The 19,031-nt window shown below is 44.4% G+C and overlaps 1 protein-coding gene across 6 annotated transcripts; it reads right to left on the reverse strand.

The window, feature by feature from the left end:
* Positions 1-4,624: 4,624 nt before the first annotated feature.
* LOC119972463 (glucagon family neuropeptides-like) lies at positions 4,625-11,124 on the reverse strand. 6 transcript variants are annotated; one of them, XM_038809198.1, is made up of 7 exons: positions 10,727-11,118; positions 10,371-10,478; positions 7,781-7,915; positions 7,235-7,342; positions 6,641-6,772; positions 6,085-6,205; positions 4,625-5,017 (listed from the first exon to the last, which is right to left on the reverse strand). In XM_038809198.1, the coding sequence occupies exons 2-7, from the start codon at positions 10,469-10,471 to the stop codon at positions 5,009-5,011; spliced, it is 606 nt and encodes a 201-aa protein (XP_038665126.1). In that variant the 5' UTR covers positions 10,472-10,478; positions 10,727-11,118; the 3' UTR covers positions 4,625-5,008. The 6 variants fall into 6 exon arrangements, with proteins under 6 accessions (XP_038665126.1, XP_038665125.1, XP_038665130.1 ...); XM_038809197.1 differs by having other exon boundaries at positions 4,625-6,205; positions 10,727-11,124; XM_038809202.1 differs by lacking the exons at positions 10,371-10,478; positions 10,727-11,118 and adding an exon at positions 9,828-9,981 and having other exon boundaries at positions 4,625-6,205.
* Positions 11,125-19,031: the final 7,907 nt, after the last annotated feature.

Below are 19,031 nucleotides of genomic sequence, written 5' to 3' on the forward strand. Positions count from 1 at the left end.
CTGACCTACTGTGCATTTCAGCATTTCCTGTTTTTAATTCAGTTTTCCAACAATTTCAGTGTTTACAATACCACTGTCCTTCGCACTGTCATCCAGACTCACTGTTGAGACAAAAATATATCAGAATGTACAAGAAAAACACGATATAAAAAGTCAGTGGTAATGATATGTAACTGTTATGTTGTTTTACAGTTTTTGCAAAGAGTACTGATTGCCTACTCCCCAAAAGCTGGAATAATATAGTTCCAAACTGCCGCATGGATGTCAGTTGGCAGATAGATGCAATGCCATGGAGTACAGATTTTAATCCATTGGCACTACAGCAGTGTTTTGCAAAATGGAACACATATTGAGTCATTATTGTTGGGACTGTAAAGTGCAATCCTCTGCACTATTCATTTAACAACAGTTGAGCTGAAACCGGCCACCAAGTGTGACTCTTATTCATCAATTGTTACACTTCTCTACCTCCTATGTATTCTTTACTTCCTCGGAGCTGGCAGCGAAGAAGAAATTGTCACTGTGCTTTGCGGAACAAAAAAAAATCAAAATATACAGTTGCATTGCCTGGTGCTCAGAAGTAGAGAACCAACTGATACCCTGCTATTGTAAGCCAGAAGAAAACGAGTGGGAAGTTTATGCTGCTGAGTAGCAGCATGAAGCAGGTATCAACATGAGAGGCTTTGCTTACCTGGGCAACATACTAACACTGTGTGAGATTAACAATGGAAACACTGAAGAAATCATGTGGCTGTGTCAAGAAAGTTCTTCAGCAAATTCAAAAAACAAACAAAAATAATCACATTGCAATACTAGTATGATGGTAACAGTATTTCCAAATTAATTCTTTCTACGTGGCCTTTTCCTCTGCTTCCTCTGTATTTCTCATTTGCTTACCCACATAATGCACAATGTATGGACAAGTGAAAACTAGCTTCATATGAATTCTTTATGCTCCAATTATGTGCATGTCAAACCTGAAGGATATGTCTTCAACTATTCATCCTGCCTTTTTTTGGTTTATTTTCTTCTCTCCTGCTGTTTCTTCAATTCTATCCTTCTAAATATTTGAGACCTTTGTTTCTACCTTCCCTTTGTCCACTGTGCCTAACTTTTCCTGATCCTATTGGCTCATAGAATTCCTAACCCTTTCAAGTTCTGCCTTTCTAGATTATACAATTTAAAAAGAAACAATATATTAGAGCTAATTTAACTTTAACAAAGGCTATTAAGGCATATAAATGCCACCTTGTAATTCACTCACACCCACAATTAAACAACAGAATGGGACAGAGAACAACATTTGTATTCTCATATAATTATTAGTCTAGTTATTTTTCTTCTAATTTACTGTTTTCCAACAAACCATACCTCTATTATTCTTCTCATCTGGGAGAATAGTAGCATAAGGATGGGGAAGGATGGGTGGTTAAAAAAAAGATCATCAATGTACATTAAAAACTTCAAATTGTTAGTTCGGATTCTTACCACAACCATGCTGTTAACTAAAATGTTGACAACATGAAATAACTGTTATTTTTGTAATGATAATGTTTACATTGATACAAAGCAATTTTGAATGTGCATCAATGAAAAAGCAGTAACATAATCCAGGAGTCAGGCCAATAATGGGACACATTCTCAACGCCTTTTGAATACCAAAAAGAATGAAACTACTTAAAGATTATTAAGGCATGTGAACTAGTTACCTAGAGATAGCTTTACATAATCTGGACTCACAACATTATAATCCACTGTCAAATCATGTTTTAAAATGTCAGAGATAGTCAACCAAGATGGAATTTCTATAATAAAAAGTACCTCTTAATATAATATTGCATGTTTTCAACATCGAAACAGAGCTTGTCCTGTCATTCATTTCCCCCACTATTGAAAGACGTTTGTTAATATACTGACAACCCAAAATCACCTGGAAACTGTAAGTAATACACTGCTTCTGTAATATTGGTTTTGCATCAACATGGAGAGGTTTTGAATTGATATCAACACAGGAATGGCAATGGGGACCATTTCAGCAAGTCTGTTCAACAAGTGTACAGTTCCTCTGTCATTTAAAAATGATTTTAAAATGACATAGGAACAAACATGAACATTCAGGCTTGATGAATGTGCACAGGTACTATCCTGAGGAAAGCACCAGATTTATCGATGAGTACTGTAACAAGGAGCCTAATTAAAAAGGTGTGATTTTTTAAAACAATTTGATACAAATGTTAAGTTCAGAACAAACATTTTTCAGGGAATAGATGCATTTACTTAAATACTTGTTGTTTGCCACGGAGCTTATAATTAGTTAAATAGATTGTGTATATCAAATTTGAAATATTCTCATTATGCCGTGGTTACCATTGAATCATAGAGGCAATCACACAGCCTAGAAAGGGGACATTCAAGCTATAATTTTGGCTCTATGAACAATCTATCCAATTAGTTCTATTCACCTACTCTTGCCACATAGCACTGTTAGAAATATTGGCTTGAGACAAGTATCTCTTTAGAGGGCAGTAAGAAATCTTACAACACCAGGTTAAAGTCCAACAGATTTGTTTCAAACACGAGCTTTCGGAGCACTGCTCCTTCCTCAGTCACCTGAGGAAGGAGCAGTGCTCCGAAAGCTCGTGTTTGAAACAAACCTGTTGGACTTTAACCTGGTGTTGTAAGACTTCTTACTGTGCTCACCCCAGTCCAACACCGGCATCTCCACGTCTTTAGAGGACAATTGCTTTTTTATCACTTTTAGCTACACATCAATGTGAAAGTGACATTATAACTCAAGAACAGGATCCTAATCTCAGCCCTATATGCAATGCAACCAGAACATGTAAAATCATTTCTAGTAGATAATCTTGTGATACTTGGGCATCACACTAGGTGTTAACTCTAGTCTGGTGGGCAACCATGTTAAATATGTCACTTGGGGCACTTAGGCATTTCACTAAACTCATTTTTGGATCATTGTAATGTTCAAAGAGAACTTATACTCTTGCCCAATAAAAATCGACTGCTTTGGAGAACAATCTTTTTGTGTATGTGTGGATGCCGACATGCAGAAAGCTTTGCCCCCATTGATGAAAATGCAATGCCCAACAAGCAGTATAACTCAGGTCCATCAGCTGCAATTCACTCTACAGATACTGAGCTGGGACTGGCCCCTGTAGTATGGGAGCGGCCTTAAGAGTGTTGTGAAGCTGGAAAACCAGAGCTATACTGCTTGCTTCACCTGGCTTTCTGCCAAGAAAGCAGAGGTTCCGAGCATTGACAATTGCACAATGCTCACAGGCTTACTCTCAAACGTCAGTTCAATGTTTTGATATTATTTTAACTTGCTCTTTGCCAACACTAAATTTTGGTTTTCTTTTTTTTTAAACGAGGTCCCCAGTCATTCAATCGATCGCCCGGGTACCTTTTTAAACATCAATGTTACTGTTTATGCCATTTGTCACCACTTTGCGCCATATTTAAGAAGGGAAATAAATTAATTTTCACCATTGCAATAGCAGAATGTTGCAGTGCAGCAGATTGAAATCTTCAGGTTAGATTGAAGGATCGGAATAGGGCTAACAGGTTGCACTGGTTAAAATTAGTTTTCGGTGTTAGTATTGAGACCATAGCCTCAAGTGGATATTATTAAACGGGCGAAATTTATTTGATTCAATTTCAGCCAGACTTTAGCTCTTCAGCAGATATTGTTAGATATTGTTGGACAGGCAAGATTGTGGATAAACCCCTCGCACTCCTGTATCTGCAAGAGTTTGTGGATATTTAGTTTGCACTAATCTGGTTTAGAGGTTGGTGCACTTTATAAATATTGACTGCGACTGTGTGTTGTCTGCGATTGTTCTGAGGGGGAGTAAGAAATGGGACTGGGTCAATGTCAAACTCACCAAAGCCCCGCAAATAAGTGCCCAATATTCCCTCCACGGCCTCCCCGGGTCACTTGAACAGAAAGCCGAGTGTTGTATCCGGTCAGTATGTGAGTGGAATGGAACTGCCGCGTGTTAGCCCCTAACTCACTGCGGTTTGGTGTGAAAATCTTCGAAAATTCTAAATTTCCATGCAAAACCGTGGAAGAATAAATGCATTGGGGCAAATGGGATGAAAGTATTATTAGAGAGAGGCCAGTTTTGAATGGCCAATATGTTCACGACTATTCGGGCTATGGGATGGGAACCAAGTTAACTGGAAATCAATCTTTTGATTAAGGGTTCCGATGGTTGATGTGCTATTGCAGTGTCTGGTTAAATTGGAAGGTAATTGTTAGACTTCAGAATGCTTTCCATAAACCAGCCCGAGGAGCTGTGCGGTAAGAAAGATAGCGTATTGTCCATAAAATGATTCTACTTGTACTTCGGCCCCTCACAGAACGCTGAAGGAGTTAGAATGAATATCGTTCGAAAGCATTGGTTCTAGCATCAGGGTCAACCCTTCTTGAAGCACGTGCGAAGATCAAGCGAAATATGAAAGTGAACGTATTCGTGTAAACTTTCCCAAGTGTGTGGGGAGACAATGAACCATCGGTTCCTCCTCGAAATACATCTGCCTGCCTCGAATCGTTTGGATTCCTTAATTTACCCCACCGTGCAAATAAAAAGGGGTCCAAGAATTGCAGTTTCTATTACTGTTTAATCAGGATTAATCAATAGTCTGTGTAAAGTTTAGTAAGGCATTTGGTGTCCCTATGGTTATACACACAAACAAAAGGCCACGCGCGCGAACATGAAGCAAGCAACAGCATTTCATTGAAACGTCTAGAATAGTGAGTGATGCCGGCCATACTGAGCGCAGTACACACATCAGCGACTCCACAACTTGCAACGACACACACCACGAGATCGGCGAACTGTTAAAAGGCTGAAATGGATGGTGATGGGTTGCAGCAATGTAGGGCCGCTTTTTAAAAAAAAAGAAAAGGAAAAACCAAAAAGAAACCCTCTGTAATTCATGTCGGTTTACATGACGAATCAAGGCACCAGAGCTGCATCCTGGGTCAATTTGCCTGGAGGAGAATGCAAAATTAAAATAAGATTGATTTCAGACAGGCATAGATCCAAATGCCTATGAGTTACTAGGATACCGGAAAACTTCCGCCTTGCGTGGCGTTTTCTTCCTTATTTCTACTGACAAGACACCGCGTCATTTGAGTGGCTTTTTTTGTACCGTGATCCGTTTAGGGCTCAATGGCCAGGGGCGTTTCTACCGAAGTTTTAAATAATGCACAATGTTTGATCCTTTATACAGTGGGGGGGGGGGGGGGGGGGGGGGAGGGGGGAGGCGTTTCGCGCCTTTTGCCGAGGCGGTGTCTCAACTCTCCAAACTCACATGGCTGCTGTAGTCGCCCTGGTCAACAGAAACCTCACTGCTCACACAGCCAACCGGCCACTTCAATTTCTTTGGCTGCCAGAACATTTTTTTGCTTCGATGATCGACTTTAAGATCACCTTTGGGTACGGAAATCGACACGAGTTTTCAATTTAACCCTCAAAAGCATCTAAGTAACCCCCACATCGATGAGATTACCGGCATTCCGGGTCTGAGGGGAAGCAGCACTTTGTCACAATATTGCTCCAGAGTTTTGTGAGGCTGCCTCCAATACTGACGGGGAATTCTCAGTGCCTTCCTTTGGAGGCGGGTGCCCCGTGGCAAACTCGGAACAAGATCGTGAACTTTTGTATTTCCTGAAGGGCACCCCAATCTGTCCACGCCTTTTTTTGGTGGGAGGGGGGCTGATCTGCAGTACACGATGTGGGTGTTAAAATGTGGTCCTTGTGCCCGTGCACAGCTGATCCCCCTCCCCTCCCTCCCCCACATCTGCAACCATTCCCAAACGGCAGGAGCATCGTTTAACATACATCAAATACCCCGTCAAGGGCCCCTTTTCCATTCTTCGCCAACACCCTGCTCCTTGGCGCTCGAGGTGACTTGGCTGTTTCAAACCTGGTGACTAGGCGCGACATATGAGTTTGAAGTCGATTGTATAAATGTGGAGAAGCTATTTAGTCAGTGGTGGGATGGGGCGTGAGTTTAATTTTGGCTTGTGTGAAAGCAGCCTGTGTTGGAACTCACCGACAAGGGAATCTGCTGCAGCAATTCTCCCAAACCAATATCATAATCCCCTTCAAGTAGCCTAAGCAGAGCATCAATGTCTATGTCGTCGAAAATTTGGGTAATATTAATATCTTCAGGGCTGTTGTGGATGAAAAACACTATCCTTTTAATTTTAGTTTGAATACAGCATATGCACAAAAAACAGAAGCAATATCCCAATATACCTACACCGATTATAGCTATGTATTTCATATAAAATCAGCCACGCAGACGGATATTGTTCTTGTGCACGCTTTGTATGAACTGCTCTGTAATATATAACCCAAACATGAATCGTCCACAATGTAGATTTGTGCGTTCTTATAGTGTTTTACAAAAAACAATATTTTTATCAAAATATTCGTTTTTAATGGCTTTACTTCATACATAAATACATGTTTAAATAACAGAGGAGCGATGATTATTCAGTCGTTTGGAACGAATCTTGGATGGGGCTGTATACGTAGGGTGGGTGATCACTCATCGCTACAAATAGAATACTCGGCGTCCTTTATTTTTAACTCTTTGTTTATACCTTTTGCCCAAGACAGCTGCCAGGTATTTCTTGACAGCCATTTGTTTCCTGTAACGGCTGTAGCTGTCGGTAAAGATGCCATCGGAATGTCGCTTTGACAGGGGCTCTGTGTCCTTCTCAATACTGCTGTCACTGCAGATAAAAAATAAAATCAAGACTCCGACACCGCTTGCATATCACATCTGCAACTCCTGATAGGTTCAAACGCATCCTGCACTAAACTCGCGCCATTCCAACCGCACTAACATCTGGAAAGGTTGAACGATGAGAGGAGGACGGGGTCTTTCAGATCAATAGGATTCAGATGAAAGCAATTACTTCTTAGGGGACCTTGCATCATGAATAGTGATGTCCCTGATCTCCAGAACTAGAATGTAAACAGTCCCACTCCCGAGGGGGGTGTCCCAAATGTGGCTTCAGCAGATTGAGTGGGGCAATGGGGCAAAGACAACTAATGGAGGGAATGGAATGAACGAGGTGGGGATGGCAATGAAGCAGCAACGCAACCTCAGGGAGGTACCAGAAAGAAAAGATATTCTTTGGAGCCTTGTATTTTTTTCCCACAATATTAAGATCGAGTGGTGCAAAACTTACCCATTGCGTTTGTCAGGGATAAGGGAGTGGACGAACTCTCTTGTTATTTCCTGCGCCAACAACGCCCTGAGGCGTTTATTTAGTAGCCCATCCGCGTGTCTTTGTGTTCTGAAATACACAATGGCCAATGTACAAGAAAACATCAGTGATCCACCATTAGGACCAAACACACCATTTGTTCAAGATACAAGTCAGATGCGCCGATAATGTGGCTCCGACGCTGATTCCTATTCTCTGTAATGAACGCCGCGAAGATATTGCAGGATTTTGGATCAGTCGACACTGCCTTGACGATCGGGTCTGGCATGGTAATTATTGAATTGATTAACATAAATTGACACTGTTTTTAAACAACCCCGCGTCTTGTGCTGTCCTGTTCTGCTTAACCCCTTCGGGACTTCTTCAATAACTGAGTCTCCTAATTATAAAACGGATGTCTGAGAACTAAGTATGCAAGAAATAACACAACAGAACCCTCTGATCTAAATAGCCCTGTTAAACAAAGGTCGGGTAACATTTCGGGGACACAAAAATGAAAGGAGTTACCTTTTCTCCGGCGGGTAGTATAACGTGTTCATATCATCAATTACCGACGAGGGAATTCGGATGCCGTTTCGATCAGTTTCGTAAGTCAGATCAGGTAGCGAGTTCCCCTCTTCATCATACGCTTCATCTTCAACCCTGGGGAGGGAGAACAAGATTTTAAAATGTGCGCTCAACCGGAGGGATAAGGAGGTGGTGGGTGGATGAACACTCACTTCTATTTCTCTGGGCTTTTGTTCTCGGGGTTGGCGATTTACTTGGTTCCCGGAGCCGGAGGTGAGCCCTGCTTAGTATTGAGATGAGGCGTCGTTTGAAGAGTCTACCCAGACCCAGCAGACGTGAGCAAACTAGCAAGTGGAGCCCAACTTGTTACCGACGTCCTACATTGCCATAAGTAATTCATAGCCCTGTTAATGGAAATCCCCGGACACTACAAGACTTTCTGGGATTGGGCGCTTGACCTATTCTCCCGGGGCTTCACAGTCTGTATGAATAATTGAAACAAACCTGCTCCATGACTCGTTCTGGCGAGACCAACCCGGCAAGTTCCAAAATGTTCCCGTTTCTCCCCAGGGGAAGAAGGTCAGGTATGTTATGAGACGAAATCTCGTTACCTTCACCGGTTCCAATCGTTATCAAAGGAACCAATATGGAACCAGGACCGTTCTTCATATTTACCCCCCCCCCCCCCGCCCCCTCCCCCCGTTTATTCACAGAAATAACCATCAGAAAATTAAATAATACTGGGTGCTGCCAGTAATCGTTCGAACGACTGACAATCCCCTCACTCAACATTGTTAAACCTCTGACACTAGGCGTTCATCATCAAAATGATGAATTATCTCTGGTGTTGTGGGACAAAATTCATCGGCAAATCAACCATCATTGAAGCAACATAATGCACGGCAGCAAATAACAGATGTATTCCTAATGTTAACCCCATCATGCTCAGGAAACCAGAGGACATTCGTAATGCTAAAGGGCTTTTCATAGTAACTTCATTGCAGTGTTAATGTAAGCCTACTTGTAACAATAAAGATTAATATAAAGATTATTATAAAGCTATAAACACCCCGAGAATCCAAGTCATCTTCACGACCCGCGCATTAGTCTACCCAACGAAAGGGGTTCTAAGCATACAATTCGCCATCCTATCTATTAAATGCTAATTTCAGTAGCCATGCCAGTAATGTTGACATTTTTCTTTGACTCCCGGATGATTACAAGAACCTCCCGGGTAATAATAATGAAGCTGGCCTCCCCGGGTGAGTTCTGGGTCCCTCCCGGTTAGCTGCTCTTTCTGCCAGGGTTTCTTACGGTCCTGATCCAATACACCATTTATCATCGTGCAGCTTCCCAGTGTATTCCAAAGAGGCAGCATCCCGGACTGCAGATATTAAATTTGGGGGGAAAAAAATCACTAAAACTAGAGCATTGCTAAAAACAAATAAACATTACAAACCTGACCAATCTCCCGTCAGGGAAACTGGGGACTTTAAGCAGTTTTTTTCTCTCCCCCCCTTTCTCTCTAATTTTCGGTAAGGGCTGGCCTGTAGTTTTCTAAAGTCTGCAGCTCATGCTCCTGATCTGATGCAGCGTTTAGCAATGCTGCCTCCACCCCCCCCCCCCCCCCCCCCTCCTCCCCCATGACAGTAATTGACGCGATTTTACACGGGGCCCTCCCGGGAATTCCATCAGGCTCAGTGTCTGCATTCGCTCAAATCCATCAGAGCCAGCAGGCATGCACAAACTCCACTTCCTGTGCCGTCCGCTCAATCCGGGGAAAGGGGCATTTTCTGTGGCCGGTATCGATGCTGAACGTTTCTCCCTTTCCCTCCCGTTACTCAGCGTGATTGTGGTGAGCTACCCCCTCCCCAATTAAACCAGCACTGGCAGACATCGCCCCTCCGGCTCCCTCTGAGAACACAGCGCTTGCTGCAACCTGACGAAAGGGCTCGGATGATGCTTCCCTATCACACGGAGATGGATGAATTACAATCCGGCATCAAACCCACTGTTTGGGGAGGGGTGGGGGGATTCAAAATCCTACCATTCTCAAAGGCGCCATCCTCCAACTCCTTCAGCACGTTTGTAAAGGAATAATAACCTGGCATTGTGGCTCTGCTCCCGGCTGCCTTTCATATCCTGCCTTTAACTCTACATTACCCTGTAACTTATCGCGGCTTCCCGTCTCAATCTATTTGAATGTCACAATTTCTCTCTACCCCACCCACCACGACTCTCTGTGTCCCTATCATTATCATTTTCAACCTCTCTCTCTCTCTGCTCCTCGCCCTCACTCACATCCCGTCCTATTTCCCATGCTTCTCAAAGACTGGGAGATCAAAAAATGCCCAGGCTGCGCCGGAGCGGGGCGCCCGGGATCGCGGTCACATCACTCGCTGTCAACAAGTAGAAAGTCTCCACATGCAAAGGGCGGGCGAGCCAACAAGGAGCAGAGTCAGTGCCCAGTGCCCAGTGCAAAGGAGGCAGACAGCACAATAACACTGAGGGAAAGGAGGGTTGACAGGGAAAAGATCCACATGGGAAAGGTGGACAGGAAAAGGTGAATGGCAGAGCGAAAGACACGTACCTGAATGCCGGGTACTTCCCTCCAGTCGGTGTACAGTAGACACTGCAATGCATTATGATCCCATACACAACCAGAAATCCTATCGTCGCGTTGTTGGTCATTCTTAATCTGTAAAGTGAATGAATTTCGAAAGTTTAAAACCGAAAAGCAAAATTATCGCACCTAATTCTCTCAACAAATTAACTCGACTTGACGAGCACCTCAGCCTGGCATTGAGAAATAAAAAGTTTCTTTCAAAAATATATATATATTGTTCTTTTTTCCAAAATAAAACAAAGCCTAAACTCTCGATCCTATCCTGTGGCAAGGCAGTAGCGCCCAGCAGTTGCATTGTAACTTTGCTGGCTCTCGCATACCTATCGCAGGTTGGTTGAGTGTTGTGTACGATCTGGTCCAGGTTTAGCTCTGGATCTGATAAAAAATCTTCCTCACGGCAGTTCACTGAGGCGTCGCTGAGATTCTGGTGCCGTTCAACTTGCCACGGTTCCACGCTATTATATATATGCAATTATCAGAAATCTTCGCAAACACTGTTTGAAATACACATAGCAACAGATGTCTTTGTAAACATTTGTCTACATCTTAGCTTTTTTTGTGAACTATTGTTTGTTGTACACTTGCACTCGGATTTTTATTCATGAATCAGACTGCTTCCCTTTTCAGAGTCAGTGCAAGTCACGTTAAGACCATGTATCACCAATAGACGTCATCAGCTTGTGATATTCCTCCCGGAATATAACACTCTTTCTCATCGTTTATCTGGCCAAAGTCATAACCCACTCATAAACATTTAGACCAAATTAAACATTCTATTGCGCTGCTTATTGTGCCAGGATTCATCAGGCCACTTTTAGAATTCTCGTGTCAACAAAAACAATAACTCAACTCTGTCACGATGATAAGTAAAGGGAAGTAGATCGCGCGCAAGGTGAACGTGTTGCGACATAAACAAGTATAAGATCCAGCTGGAATTTGTTGGCAAAGAAAATATTAAAAGTTTTGGAAAATGTGGATTGCACGTGTTGAAAGGCGCTCGCGCTGCCCACACTGACAAGGATTGAAATCTATTAACAGTGGCACCATGACACAGCATTAAGGGTATAAACCGCATCAACTCGATAAAAACCTGGGCTTAAAAAAAACCTAAATACTGGTGGTAGCAATTCACCCCCTTTATCTTTCTGCAAGACTCGTCTTATTCGTTAGTGAAGTCAAAGTATTAGCCAGGGTCCAGAGCCAAACAAGGTTTAATACTGTATCAGTAGCATATATTTCGGTGTAATCCACAGTGAAAATAGTGGCATGCCATCTCCCTTGTAGATTGGAAAGGTACCATCCAACATCTGATGATATTCTACGAACTTTGGTTCGAAGATGATAACCTCCCCAACCACGCCACCCTTTGGTGTGCCCAATTGTTAATAGTGAAATGTCGAACTCCACCTTTGAAACATATATATATAAAATCTTTCGAACAATGTAATTATTCCAACAAAAGTGAAACTTGTTTTGGACCCATGGAACTGCAACTAGCTCTTATTTCAATAGTGAATAATGGTGATATAACAAACCAGCCCCTGGATTGTAGCTTTTGTGTCAGGGAGGGCATTAGGAAGGGGGTTATTAATTCTAAGCCCGGAACCATATTTCCCACAGGGTCTCTGAAAATTCAAAGGTGGTGCATGTCAATAGAAATAAGTGAATCACATGAAAACAGCACTGCAGATTCCTCCATACTCAAAGCCTCTCACCGGGGGGCATTTCAAATGCTGTTCTCTGATTCTTCCAAGCTGATTTTTCACACAGAGTACATTGCAGGAGAGTTCTCTGAAGACGGTCTCTCAGAGCTGTACTATTAGTTTCTCAACCATGGGCAGCCTTTCATTTATTTCAGATCGCCAGCAAAACCACTTAAAAATTAAAAACTTGCTTGTCGTGATTTGACCTTGCCTGATGAGGGGGCCACTCAGCTTTGTATCAGCCGAAGTCAAATCGCTCTATACCCATACATGGAGGAAGAACAACATTTTTAAAAATCACAACATGGCTGTGAAACCAGTCGCAAAGGGTTGTTTTGTTCACATTTCTTTAAGTTCTTTCGATCAACAATTTGATTTTACGCATGGTGAATTAACTAAAGTAAGACTGTTTTTGTATACTCGGTCCAGAAGCGGAATATTGACGCCCACACAAGACCCTGGTTCGTAATTAGAAGTGGTGCGTTCGTTTGCGCTTTTTATTTAGAAAAAAAAAACCCATTGTGTTTAAAAAGCCAAGCACGTGCTTTTGAATTCATTGTCATATAAACGATCCGTGCCGATCTGTACAATACAGCAGCGCACGACTTGGCCACAAAATGAACATTTGAATTCTCATAAATCCTTTTGCACATTTACTGTACGCTGTCAGCGTCTTGAGGGGCAACGGATGATCATTTAGCATTTCCTGTACACATCCCTAAAGCAATTATGAGGTGATTAGTTTTAAATTCGCTCCAGCATTCCCACCCCCAGGTCCCGACTTATAGAAAATGCAAAGACGATGTCAGAGCTCCCCCTCGCGTCCAAAGAGAAGTTCACCCAATTGTCTCCTGCGTGTCCAGCACGATGGAGTTTGCAATAGCAATAGAGATTACTCATTCTTACTGAAATATCAGAGCGCAACTTTCCCCACTAAGGATAGTTTCTAGTTACCGTATAACGCACGATTTTATCCCCCCTGTATTGTTCATCACTCTTTGTGCTGTACGACTCTATGGCCAGCAGCAGAATCCCTCCTGTGAGTTTATTGAATGAATCGTTTTCTGTTCGGTAACTTGGTGAAAAGACATTCGTCCCCGAAGGACGATGACGTGTGTGTTGTGTTTGTTCAAGTTTTATTTTTTGTTCCCGGTACGAGCTGCGGCTCTTCTTCCTTATTCATTCCTGTGTTGTGGTGGGCGTCGTGACAAGGTCAGCAATTATTGCTCATCCCGGATGCCCTGAGCAAGTGCTAGTGGCCTTTCTTCATTGAATTGCTTTGCCTGCCATCAAGGTCTATGTCTACCGAAAATGCTGTAAAGTACAAGTTCCAAGTGTTTAAACCAGTCACGTTGAAGGAACTGGACTGCAACATAGTTCCGTGCACATGCTGCCGTTGTCTGCCTAGGTGGTGACAGTTGCTGTGTAGGAACCATTGGCAAGGTGGTGCCGTGCATCTTATAGCATTCTCTACACAGTGTACACTGCAACCACAGTAAGAAGGCGATGGAGGCCGTGGGTGTTTAAGTTAAATTAATGTGCCAGTCAAGCAGACTGCTTTCTCTTATATGGCATTGAGCTTCTTGCACGTTGTTGCAGTTACGCTCATTCACGCAAAGGATAAGGGCCTCATTAAAAAAAATACTTTGGGGAATCAGGAACTGAACTATGCACCACATAGGGGCAGCACGGTAGCATTGTGGATAGCACAATCGCTTCACAGCTCCAGGGTCCCAGGTTCGATTCCGGCTTGGGTCACTGTCTGTGCGGAGTCTGCACATCCTCCCCGTGTGTGCGTGGGTTTCCTCCGGGTGCTCCGGTTTCCTCCCACAGTCCAAAGATGTGCAGGTTAGGTGGATTGGCCATGATAAATTGCCCTTAGTGTCCAAAATTGCCCTTAGTGTTGGGTGGGGTTACTGGGTTCTGGGGATAGGATGGAGGTGTTAACCTTGGGTAGAGTGCTCTTTCCAGGAGCCGGTGCAGACTCGATGGGCCGAATGGCCTCCTTCTGCACTGTAAATTCTATGTAATCTATGTAATCTATAATGTCCAGCCTATAATCTGCTCTAGTATCTAAAACATTCATCCAGGAGATCCAGCAGATGTTTTGATAAATGGTGAGCCCCAGGATGTTGGTGGTGGGGAAGTTGATCATTGTAATGCCATTAAATGTAATGGAGTGGTGTTTCAGTGAGCATGACTACACAAAGCTTTGGGGTGACATCTCTGTGGGACAGCTCTCTCAACTTTGGCACCGGTTTCCAGGTGTTAGTGAACAGGACTTTGCAGGGTTGAATGGGTTGGTTCAATATGTTGTGCCTGATTCAATGCCTAAGCCATAGCTGAGTGATCTTTTTCAATCACTTTATATCGGTGCCCATTTGATTTTTGATCCTTTTATGAGCAGGAACAGTTCTTCCAATCTACTTTGCCCGCCCCCACCCCCCCCCCCCCCCCCCCCCCACCCCCTCACGATTTTGATCTTTATCAAATCTCCTCTCATCCTTCTTCTTCTCCAAAGAGAACAATCCCAATCTCTCCAACCTATTTTCAGAATTGAAGCTGCTCGTCCTTGGAACCATTCTTACAAATCTCTCCTTCAATGCGTTCACATCTTTCCTATAGTTTGGTGTCCAGATCTATGTACGATATCCCAGTTGAGATTTAACTAGTGTCTTGTATAAATTCACCATAACCCTCCTTGCTCTTCCATAGAATCCTTACAGTGCAGAAGGAGGCCATTCAGCCCATTGAGTCTGCACAAACCCTCTGAAAGAGAACTCTATGTAGGCCCACTCCCCCTTATATGCAATGCCCTTATTAATACAGCCCAGAATACCATATGCATTATGAAATACTCTCTCCACCTGTCCTGCCACCTTCAATGACCTCTGCATATACACCGCTGCTGATTTGCTATCACCCAATTTGCATTGCCACCTTTAATAGTCACAGAGGAGTCTGGAAAGAAGAGTCAAATTAATGGTTTATTACCAAAAATAAAGTATTTACAAGTAACAGTCCCAGTGGGGGTTACTCTGCAGCTTGGCTCCTACCTCGGCCATCTTTAAAGGTCCTGAGTTAACTATTCCACTGATTGGCCTTCACCCCTCAGCAGGGAAGTTCATACTCCACAAGACTCACGGGAAGATTAATCAGGTCATCCCTGTGGGTCCCATGGGGTTATAACACCAAACAAGATACATTTTACCCCAAGGCCTTCTCCCACAATTCCCAAATTTCCAAACCAGTATGGTTTGCCAAAATTTGTTCCAACAGCACCTTCCAAACCAACCACCCCTACTACCTAGAAGAACAAGGGTTTTAGGTGCATGGGAACACCACCATCTGCAGGTTCCCTTCCAAATCACACACCATCCTGACTTTGAAATATATCACCATTCCTTCACTGTCACTGGGTCACTGAAATTCCTTGATTGAAATTCATGTACAAATGATCAAAGCTTGGGTTCAAACCAATTGCTTTGCTGACCTGTTTTGGGTGGAAGCCCAATTCCATAGCAACCACTCCTGTACCTGTACATGTGCCTGAGACTCGACTAGCCATCCTTATTTTAAATATGGACTATCTGATCTCTTGGTCCTAAGGCTCCTTATGCATGGACTGTGTGTCTTCATTTTCTATTCCCAGCTCCTCCTGGCCACCTCTGTACATTTCACTGAGGCTCACTAACGATTCTTGCGGGTGGGTGACTGGGGGCTGGTGCTTGGGGTGGGGGGGGGGGGGGGGGGTGCGGAATGAATGAATAGCGATTCATAAACAAGTTGAGCAAGTTCCTCTTGCTCTCCCTATTAATGTGGTATACGTAAGAAAATATAAAAATGAGAGCGGTACATGAGAAGCATTATTACTGCAGCAATTTTAGTGCAAGGTATGAGCTTCAGCATTAACAATGTACTATGATGTTTATTATATGTATACTGTGGGAGCTGAAGAGGCACGAGAAGATGATCAGGTAACCAGCCTGCGGCTGCTGCCTTCCTTCCTACTTTCCTAACTTCTAATGTTCCTCCTACAGCCCTATCCAGATTCCCGGGAATCCTCTTCATATGTAACGAGAGTCCAGAGACAATGGGGTGTCACCCACTTGTGAATGTTCACTAAAATACTACCAGCAGTAAAAAGAAAATATATTGTATGAAAGTTCTCTACTTCTTATCTCAAGCAGTGGTGAGCATTCATTAGTTGGGATGATAACAAGTGTAAGAAGCAAGTGAATACATTGGGCAAAATTCTCCATTTGGGAGACTTTGTTCTCTCCCCCCGGAGCTGAATTGGACCTGATTTGCGCTCCTGCTGAGAGCGCAGATCAAGAAGCAATTAACTATCCTTCGTCATAGAAGGTTATTCATGGTGTGATTCTTGAGGGAATTCCGCTATCAGGCCGCCATTTTGAGCGGGTGGCCCTATAGCGAGGTTCCATGGCTGGCCACCACCCCCTCCTGCCTGCATCACTAATCAGCCCCTCATCCATATCACAAATCAGTCCCCCACCCCTCATGGCAAATCAGCCCCCATCCCACCTTCACGCTTGAGTGAATTTGAAGTGCTCAGCTGGAAATTGACAGCACTTAACCCACTTTGAAGTGGTTGATGTTTATAAACATTGTGGTTACAGCACCTCAGAGTCATTGAACCATGAAGGAAGATGAATAAAGCAAGGCTCACAGCTGTGTGTTTGGAGAAGCTGTCCAGCACAGCTCACTAAGGGAAATTAATGAATGGCTTGCAGCTCAAGGATCTGAGGGGTTTAAACACAGGTCACTTCTTTCTCTTTCCAGGAATTGACATGTGGTGCTTCCTCTGTCTGAACCAGCAGATGTATGACCAGGTAGGTGTTGCAACAGTGATTATTTTTTTCCAATGCCTGTCTGGACTGCGCTCTAGCTTCCAGACATGGATCTCTTTTCGGGGGGGGGGGGGGGCTTCCTGACAGGGGTCTCTTTTCTTGGGTGTGTCCCCCTATCTAGGAGGTCTCTGTGGGGGTCCCCCTATCAAGGGTGTCTCTGTGGGAGGGCTCTTTATTTAGGGGGTCTCTGGGGGAGTGTGGGGGGGGGGCTGTTGGGGGTGGGTTGGGCAGGTCTGGCATTGTGAGGGGAGAGGGGGGGCTTGTAAGGGCTTTGGGGCAACTTTCTGAAGGATTACCCCCTTGGCCCACCCCGAGGTCCACCATATAAGGGTCCCGTTGGGAAATACTTGTAGTGATTCTCGCCCATGTGATTCCCGGCACAGGGGCCAGGTAATCACGCGGGCCAATATGGTATGCCACCCACTAAGTGGATGAAAATATGCCATGAAGGCATTTGCATCCATTTGCATCCTCCTACTAGTGCGCGGCACAAACCTCCATCCCACCGCGGGCTTCAATCCCATTTTTACCTCTGACACCCGATTCCCTGCCTGGGCAAGAGTATCCCAGAGCCAATGCAAATGCTAGGCGTGGCTGTGAAATTCACAATGGAATGGCAGAGACACACCGGTGAGTACATAGCCGATTGGAGGAATCCCAAAGGCTATGGGCACAGGTGATAGCACCTGCAATGCAGGGCACTGAGGCCAACACTACTTGGGTGGTGACCGCAGTGGAAAGCCTGGAGCATGACGTTAGCGTCATGAGTGGTGGTGTCCAAGGCGTGGCTCAGTCGCCGCCGACCATGGCTGAGGGCCTCGACATCATGTCACAGTCGCTGAGGCATATGTCCCAGGCATAGGTGGACATTATCGGGGCATTGCAGAGCAAGGCCCAGTCACTGGAGACTATCGCCTAGGGCGCCAACACCATGGTGCTCCAGGACTGGCAAAGCTGGATGACTCAGATGTCACTGGAGCTCACTCCAGCTGCCTGTCCCTCCCATGGAGACCCCCAGGGCCCTATGGGCATCATCCGGGAGGAGGGAGTGCTGGAGGCTAACCCAGTGCCTTCCACCAGGGAGATGACGACAATCTCCACCTCACCCACATTCCCCCCCCCGCTGACATCAGCACGTCTCAAGGTCAGCGGGCAGAAGAGAGTGGCACGGTGATGTCAGTGACACCAGTAAGTCGGCCAAAGCCCTCCAGAGCTCCAAACCTCCCAGAGGATGCCTGCCAAGAGCACTAAAGGCCACAGGGTGTGAGGAGCACGAGGCTGCCACCCCCTCTCATGAGATGTAGTGGCAAAGCACTGAAGAATGAAGAATATTGAGCATCACTGAATGGGCATGAGGGGTCAATTGGATGGGGTGGGGGCACCATCTGTAGATAGGGAGAATGGGGGTTTTGAAAGTTCAACCAAATACCAGCTTGCTGCTGAAGCATTTTGTTCATACTCTGACAAAAGAAGAGGCATTGCTAGGTCAAATTATTGGATTTGGATTTTGTTTATTGTCACGTGTACCGAGGGGCAGTGAAAAGTATTTTTCTGCGAACAGCTCAACAGATCATTAAGTACATGAAAATAAAATAAAATAAAATAAATACATTATAGGACAACACAAGGTACACAATGTAACTACATAAACACCAGCATCGGGTGAAGCATACAGGGGTGTAGTATTAATCAGGTCAGTCCATAAGAGGGACGTTTAGGAGTCTGGTAACAGCGGGGAAGAAGCTGTTTTTGAGTCTGTTTATGTGTGTTCTCAGACTTTTGTATCTCCTGCCCGATGGAAGAAGTTGGAAGAGTGCGTAAGCCGGGTGGGAGGGATCTTTGATTATGCTGCCCAATTTCCCCAGGCAGAGGGCGGTGTAGATGGAGTCAATAGATGGGAGGCAGATTCATGTGATGGACTGGGGTGTGTTCACGACTCTCTGAAGTTTCTTGCGATCTTGGGCCGAGCAGTTGCCATACCAGGCTGAGATGCAGCCAAATAGGATGCTTTCCATGGGGCACCTATAAAAATTGGTATAGGCGCTATTGTG

This window comes from Scyliorhinus canicula, chromosome 10 (genome assembly GCF_902713615.1).
Source record: "Scyliorhinus canicula chromosome 10, sScyCan1.1, whole genome shotgun sequence".
Taxonomy (NCBI): Eukaryota; Metazoa; Chordata; class Chondrichthyes; order Carcharhiniformes; family Scyliorhinidae; genus Scyliorhinus; species Scyliorhinus canicula.